The sequence below is a fragment of the Odontomachus brunneus genome, unplaced genomic scaffold (assembly GCF_010583005.1).
Source record: "Odontomachus brunneus isolate Ranch 3 - 2012 unplaced genomic scaffold, Obru_v1 Obru_scaffold_301, whole genome shotgun sequence".
Classification (NCBI taxonomy): Eukaryota; Metazoa; Arthropoda; class Insecta; order Hymenoptera; family Formicidae; genus Odontomachus; species Odontomachus brunneus.
Genome location: NW_022639751.1, coordinates 54,052 through 62,191, shown reverse-complemented (window position 1 = coordinate 62,191; position 8,140 = coordinate 54,052). Strand labels below are relative to the sequence as shown.

General features: G+C 42.4%; 1 protein-coding gene across 10 annotated transcripts in view; it reads left to right on the top strand.

Moving 5' to 3' along the window:
- LOC116853287 (multidrug resistance protein homolog 49) overlaps positions 1-8,140 on the top strand; it is an 81,953-nt gene that overhangs the window by 58,208 nt on the left and 15,605 nt on the right. For all 10 annotated transcript variants that reach the window (XM_032834290.1, XM_032834285.1, XM_032834291.1 and 7 more), the window contains 5 exons: positions 2,455-2,648; positions 2,834-3,082; positions 4,722-5,135; positions 6,054-6,477; positions 7,665-7,868. In XM_032834290.1, coding sequence (XP_032690181.1) covers positions 2,455-2,648; positions 2,834-3,082; positions 4,722-5,135; positions 6,054-6,477; positions 7,665-7,868 — 1,485 coding nt within the window. The remainder of the gene's footprint in view (positions 1-2,454; positions 2,649-2,833; positions 3,083-4,721; positions 5,136-6,053; positions 6,478-7,664; positions 7,869-8,140) is intronic.

Genomic DNA, 8,140 nt, shown 5'->3' with positions numbered 1-8,140 from the left:
TATATATATATATATATATATATATATATATATATATATATATATATCATGCTCGTTCTTTCCCGCGTTTAGAAATTCGCGGGCGAGAGCGAGGCAACAGTGCGCTCGAATCCCGACTCGGAAAGGCTGTCGACTCGAAAGAGGCGCTTCAATGTTTCTATTAAGAAGCTAACTGCAAAGAAGCCAGCAAAGCGATCCCGGCCGGGGCAGGGATCTGGGACACCCTGTGAGTGCCTTTACCGCGACGACGCCGACTCTAAACGAAATGGAGCATGCATTCCAGAGGGAGGGTTAAAGCGATTCGTCGTCGCCACCGGCGAAACCGTTACGGATGTTACTTTTCTCTCGATCGTGCCGACCGCGTGGTATTCTCGAATTGCGAGACAGTGATTAACGACGCGGTCTTGTATGATAGATGACAGTTAACGACTCATAGGGCGGGACACGTTTCGAATAATTTTCCGCGTTATATCTCTCGATAGAGCGCGACTCCCTTCGCCCCTGGCGAGCGGACGATATTTTTTTCTTTTTTTCGCAATGACGTAAACTCGAATACGTTTCCCCGGTTCAATTATGATTGTTTTTGCGTAGAAGCACAGTCCGCGCGGTCGCTCGTTAATCATTGTTAGTTGGGATATTAATTTTGCAAGTTAAATCTCTCGGAACGCGCGAATTCGCGTTGCTGAATCATTCAAAAACGCGCGGGCTCGCGGTGCGCACTGCTGAATCACTCGGAAACGTGTTCGTGAAACTTTCGTACACTTTACTCTAATATGATAAATTATATTCTTCCTCTCATATTTCTATACATAGAGCGGTATACCTGATAATTTCCAAAAAATTTTGTGGAAACTACAAAAGAATTACATTAAATGCGAGTTCCATAGTGCTATCCGCACAGAAATTTCCAAAGACTTTCTCAGATGCAGTATAGAGTCTGATTAGAATGCTCAAATTTGTCCCAAGATTGATTATCCTATTATGATACCGATTTGAAATCCTATTCTTGTCTCAAACATGATTTTTTAATCTAAAATTAAAATAGAAACTCGCATCTTTTTTCAGTCAATAATGTCAATATATTTTTATAATATTAAACAGATATCAAACTATTTTTATATTTTTCTTTTTTATTTAGAGAAAAAAATAAGAACTCGCAAACGAAGATATCAATCAAAAAATTCCTATTTTTAAACTCGAAAGGGCAATTCGAGTTCAAGCACAGGACTAATAGTGCTATATACCATATGGGTAAAAAACCTTCCTTGTGTTAGGAAATCGTGTAATATTTATTGAACATGAATAATCAATATATGGTTTCGGCTCAACCATGAACCCTCTTCACTGATAATAAAAAACTCAAGGTTTACGACACGAACGCATTACAATTAGTTAAAGACCTGCGTAACTTGACATGAATGTTAATCGCAATTTTAAAGCTGACAAGACCGTTACCGAAATAATATTAAGTAGTTAATTAATATTGAGAAGTAGCCGTCATAACTATAAAAATAATAAAATAAAATAAAAAAAATAAGTAAAATTGAAATATAATAAATAATTAAAACTGACAATATAAAATACCTTTGTTGAATTCAGCTTGAGTTGAGTTGAGTTTTTGTTTCTTTTTTATATTTTTGATTGTATTTTTATTTTTATATTAACTATTGTATATTTAATCGAATAAAATATCAAAGAAGAAAATATTTCGGGAACATTTTACAGAATAATGAAATTATTTAGAAAGTCAACATATATTATTAAACTCTAACATAAGAGCCGAGAAAATATTAGAGAAAATTTTGAATTTTCTCACTCACAATAAAAACTACCTTAGTTTGCTCACCAAAAGACGCCATAATTGGTGGAAACATTCTCTTATAACTTATATTGAGCAACAGCTTAAATAAAAAATCTCGTTGAGTATACTCACATCCACGTAGTGCACCCTACGTGGGTAATGCAAAATGATCTATCTATACTATCTATATTTGTATATAATCGATCTATAATTGATTTAAAAATAATAGATTTATGACATTCTCTATCTCATGAACTATAAAGCACACGCACACACACACACATACTCGTACATATACATATTTTTTGTTTGAGCTATTACTCAATATAAGTTATAAGGAAACTTTTTTTGTTAACTTTGGTGCCCTCTGGTGAGTAAACTAAGGCCTATATAAAAAAACGAATATTATCACGTCTTTTCTCGGAGATAAAAATCGCTTTGATCATGTCGGTGTGTTCATTGCTAAGATGACATGCTTAAAACACTTCACTTTCCATTAAAAATTATAATTATTTTAGGAAATTAGATTGTATCTCATTTAGATCCCAAGAAATTCTCTGTGCATAAATAGCAGCATTTGCGTAATGTTGAATAGTATATTAAATAATAAAATGTTTTGTTATTAGTAAATAATAGTTTCGCAAATTTATCAGTTTCGATTCGCGACATGGGGCGAGCTGATGTTGGTTGTCGCCGGCCTCTTCTTGGGCTGCTTAATAGGTCTGTGCTTACCAATTGCCACGATTGAGTATGGCGAATTCAGCACGCTGTTAGTGGATCGTAACATGAACAATCACACGAGCACATCGACTCTCATATTGGAGTGGTTTGGAGGCGGACGAGTTTTGTAAGTATCGCAGTTTTTGCATTTGAGAATTGATGAGAGATTGACTTTGTTCCAAAGTACTCGCGTATTTTGATGCCGCGTTGAGAGAAAGATATGTGTGATCGTATATGTCAAATTCGAAAACTAATTTTCGAAGATGTCAAATTCGGAATCGCCGTAGAGGACATGTAATTTTGTCACTTCAGACTAGCTAATGCATCGAAAGAGGAAAGGATGGACGCTCTCTACGAAGACGCGGTGGCATTCGGCATCGCTTGCACGACGATATCAGTAATCCAGTTTATTCTCGCGATATTCGCGATCGACTTGCTCAATCTCGCTGCCTCGAGACAAATCGCTCGAGTGCGCAAGATGTTCCTTCGAGCCGTGCTCAGGCAGGACATGACGTGGTACGACACGAACACGTCGACAAACTTCGCCAGCAGGATCACCGAGTGAGTCTTTTTCTCTACATCGTAATACGCGTACTGATCGCTGCGTGTGTATCGCCCTGATCGAATCTTTCGATTTCAATACATTATTGATAAGATAACCTTGATCGAAAATCCGCGTGATAACGAGCAACTTCAAACATGTATGCGCCATTCATGGACGAATATAACGCAATGCATAGTCATTGGAGTAATTACGTTGACCAGTAACAGCGAGTCGCCGAAGAAGATTGTTTGGGAAACTTTTAAATAGACAATTTGCAGAATCAACGCTGATCACTAACTCATTTGCGAAGATTTTGCCAATAAATAAATGTCAGAATTGCGCAGAGTCTTCGTCCAATGTATATGAAAAAGAATTTCGTCGTCAAAGAAGATCGTTTGTGAGATTTCTAGACAGAAAATTTGCGGGATCAAAGCTAATTGCTAATTCACTTGCGAAGGTATGATCGAAATAAATAGAATCGCGCAGTCTTCGTTCGTGTAATATACGTGAAGAAAAATAAATCTTGTCGCTAAAAAAGTTATTTGTGAGATTTCTAGAAAGAAAATTTGCAAAACCAAAGTTGATTGCTAACTTATTTGCGAAGATACCGAAATAAGCACTAGAGTTGCAAATTTTTCGTTTGTCTAATATATCAAAGGAAATGAAACTCACTTATAGCTCACTTATCTTAGGTTATAAGAGAATGTCGAGTAAAGATATAATTGAAATCATAAAATACGATCTCTGCCTCCCCTTCTTTTCTCCCTCTCTCTCTCTCTCTCTCTCTCTCTCTCTCTCTCTCTCTCTGTCTGTCTCTCGTTAATATGAAATTATTTCGGCCACGAGATAATAATCTGTAGCTTCACACACCGGTGCGTTCTCTAACGGGGGTGCTTCGATTTTCGAGGCTGCTGATGTAAACGCGGCGGATGTGGGGAAGAGCGCGGAGCAAAGTTCAGGAGGCGAGAACCGGTGTGTTCATCAACAGGTGGGCATTCGTGAAACTCGAAAAGCCTGTTCTCGCGCTGTCTCTGCTCCCGCCCGTATTACGTCGTATAGTAATTGGACGAGCGCTCATATTAAGTTATTAGTACCCTCGCGCAAATCTCTAGAATGCTCATTTTTGCCCCGAGTTAAGGCTCACGATTTCATCTTTTGCCGTCCACGGCGTATCTCTCCGTTCTCTCTGCGTCGGAAAAATGAGACGGATACTTCCAATAAGGAAGAAAAAAATAGTGAAAGAGAGAAACACCTCTACAAACTTAGCTCGCGGAGCAGATGTTTGAAGCGCAATATTGCGTAATATCACACTTGCGGCTTGTTTCTTATCTCCCGCGAAACAATTCCTTCCGAGTACCATTGTATTCCAAAGTTTTAATAACTATATAGAGCATCCGGCTAAGCTTACATAAAAGTAGCTAATCTCGCAGCAGATTTACCGCAAAAGTGCGAGATAACGATAACGTTGATAACGGTGATGATCGATAAACGTCAATCGTTGTCAATATAATCAAGAGTTTCGAATCAGTCATCGAGCTGGGTTTTTCAATCTGATGAATTTGGATCTTCATATTCGATCGATGATCGCTCGCGCAATTGCGTCGATCAACGAATGCACACGAAAGACGAAAAGAGTTGTTGATGTTTGCTTTGCAGGGATCTGGACAAGATGAAGGACGGTATGGGCGAAAAGCTGTGTATCTTCATTTACTTGGTGAGCTCCTTCTCGACCTCGATCATCATCTCGTTCGTTTACGGCTGGAAGTTAACCCTGGTGGTGCTGAGCTGCGCACCGATCATCGTAATCGCCACGGCCGTCGTCGCTAAGGTGCAGAGTTCCTTGTCGGCTTTGGAACTCGCCGCTTACGGACAGGCCGGCAGCGTCGCCGAGGAAGTCCTAGGCGCCATTCGAACCGTGGTGGCGTTTAACGGCGAGCAGAAAGAAGTGGAGAGATACGCTGAGAAGCTTGTGCCCGCGGAGAGGACCGGGATCAGAAGGGGGATGTGGTCGGGAGTCGGCGGCGGGGTGATGTGGCTCATCATATACCTCAGCTATGCTTTGGCCTTTTGGTACGTGTCGTTTCACATACGAGAAATGTCAGTCGAAATTTTGCTCTTACTTTAGACCTGATCTCTTTAACGTCTGTATATTCTCTAAAAGATTAATGCATATTTTATACACATGAAAACTGTACTGAGAGAAAAATTTGGTTACTTTTGCCCCCAACAAAACCGTTTTGTAATTTTAACCACAAAAATAATCACAAAGATAGTTAGAATAACCATCTTTCTAATAACACTAATTATTTAAATAGTTAGAATAACCATTGTTTTAATAAGTGTTATTAGAAAGATGGTTATTCTAATTATTTTTTGTGGTTAAAATCACAAAACAGTTTTGTTGAGGGCAAAAGTAACCATATTTTTCTCTCAGTATGAAGTTCTATTTAACGCCTCTAAATGGCAGGAAGCACACAAAGTGCTACTCTAGTAGATTCTAAGGGGGACATCTGTACAAAATTAGTAAGTTAAATAGTATCAAAAGAGATTGATATAATATTTCAGAATATCAAAGTATCAAATGGAACATTGAGGATAAAAATAGGATAAAAATTTCGACTCGGGTAATCTCATCGGATAATCTCATCTTGGCTGGGTGGTTAATTCGCGCTTCGTTCAGAGCTAAATTTAGGTGCACGAAATCATAATCGCGCGTCTCAACCGAGAGAATTTTACTGGATAAAAAGTTTTCTGACATTGATCGAGTGTCATTATCTTCGCAACAAGAAGCCAGTAAGGAACGCGGGTGATACGGCGGTATAATTGATTAGTTTCGGAAGCAAGAAGCGCGAGAGACAAGATAATTGGGCGCTTCTGCGTGAGACAGCTTCGTACTTTCTCTTCGCGCAGTTGAAAGAAGAAGCAAAGCCTCGGAAGGAACGAGCCGGTTTATGGTCAAAACAGTAGAGCTCGTCTCTTGCGTTACAGGTACGGCCTGCAATTAATTCTGAACGACCGAGAGAAGGAGGACAAGGAGTACACGCCTGCGGTATTGGTGATCGTGTTCTTTGGCGTCTTGTCCGGCGCGCAAAACATGGGCCTGACCTCACCGCATTTGGAAGCGTTCGCGGTGGCGCGCGGCTCGGCCGCCGCGATTTTCCAGGTGCTCGACCGCGTGCCGACGATCGACAGCCTCAGCGGCGAGGGCAAGAAGCTGCAGTCCGTCCACGGCGAAATCGAGTTCAAGAACGTCGAGTTCCGTTATCCGGCGCGGAAGGACGTGGAGGTGTTGCGCGAGCTGAATCTGAGGATCAATCGCGGCGAAACGGTGGCGCTTGTCGGCGGATCCGGCTGCGGCAAATCCACCTGTCTGCAGCTCATCCAACGGCTGTACGACCCCCTCGGAGGGCAGGTGAGCGGCGACGTGTTTCGCGCCCTTGTCTGGGATCCCTCTCGATCTCTGGGATCCGTCTCGACAACGAGATGTGAAACAAAATATCGTCGATATCCGAGCGTCAGGGTACCGCGTTCTGTTTTCCCTCCCTTCTGCCTTCCGTTGGGAAACTTTACCCTAGGATCTATTTTCACAAATTTTCTAAGAGCGACGAGGCGCACGCAACGCGATACGCGTTGTTACGCAGGCAGCGAAGTTAATGACAGCGCGTATAGCTTGGTCATAAATGTCCAAGCGACGGTTTTATCGTGAAATTATGGCGGCGCGAGGAATAAATGGCAGCGCCGCGCGCGCCGTGGGTAATTTACTTAACGTTACGCGGAAAATAATTGTTTTACGGCCATCAGTCGCGCGCGATATTATATTTTCTGTCGTCTATAGATAAGTAGATAAGTAGGTAAATAGATACGTGAGTCTCTAAATAGATAAATAAGAAACCTCTGACCAAGTCGAGAGCGTCATTTTATCGTTCCATATCGGCTCATTCATCCCGTTTATATTTTCACAATGGAGAAAACTCGGACTTCTTTTCGCCCGTGAGCAACCGATATCCGAATTACCGGCCACTCAATCGGATCAAAATCACCCGCGCGCATCTGTCGCACAGTGAAGGGTGTCGCTGCAATCTTTTCGTTAACGCCAGCGCAATTTTTACGACGACCAAGCGACCGCGATAACGGAGTTAGCGCGGCGTGTTGTGTAATAAACGTTTTACGGCTGATACGTACGCTCAGGACTTTACCGTGTTCACCTCCCAACGTGTCACCCCCCAACAAACACATCGCACTTGTACGTTCAATAAACTTGTAAACTTCCAGTTGTTGGGCGATATCGCAAGACACCGCACAGCACCACGATACAGCAAAGTTCCTCGTTACACGTGCAAATACACAGTAATAACGTATTATCTCGCTTAGGGGAGTTACGTTAATTAACGCGACATCTATTTTCATACAAACGACGCTCCCGCACGTCAGTTACCGTAGCGCTCGACTATCGATTCTCGTTTCGCGCCGGATACGCGCTTTAGTTTGACGTGTGTGGCTCTGTGCGTGTGCGTATATGTGTTTATGTGTGTGTGTGTGTGTGTGGGTGTGTGTACCGTGAGAGACAATCTTCAAGGGTTTCCGTATTTTTCCTCGCAGGTCCTTCTGGACGGAATCGACGTGTCGGAGCTGAATGTTCAGTGGCTGCGCTCACATATCGGCGTGGTAGGTCAGGAGCCTGTACTCTTTGACACGACGATACGGGAGAACATCCGCTACGGAAATGACAGCGTTACCGAGGAGGAGATGATCAAAGCTGCGAAGGAAGCGAACGCTCACGACTTCATCAGCAAACTGCCGGAGGTGAGCGCCGCGTCACCCAAGCCTTTTCTCGTATTCCAGCCGCGCCCTTTGCTCGCCCAGAATTATGCCGTTCTTTTGGTCGTGCTAGGCGCGAGTTCGATTGATTCAGCCAGTTTCAACGGGGAAGTCACAGAGACGCCGGCATGTCACCGTTAGTGTGATTGAAAACCTAACGAAGATATTGCTCGGTCGGTCTTATCGTCTCCGATAACTCTCTCTCTCTCTCTCTCTCTCTCTCTCTCTCTCTCTCTCTCTCTCTCCCTCTCTCTCTC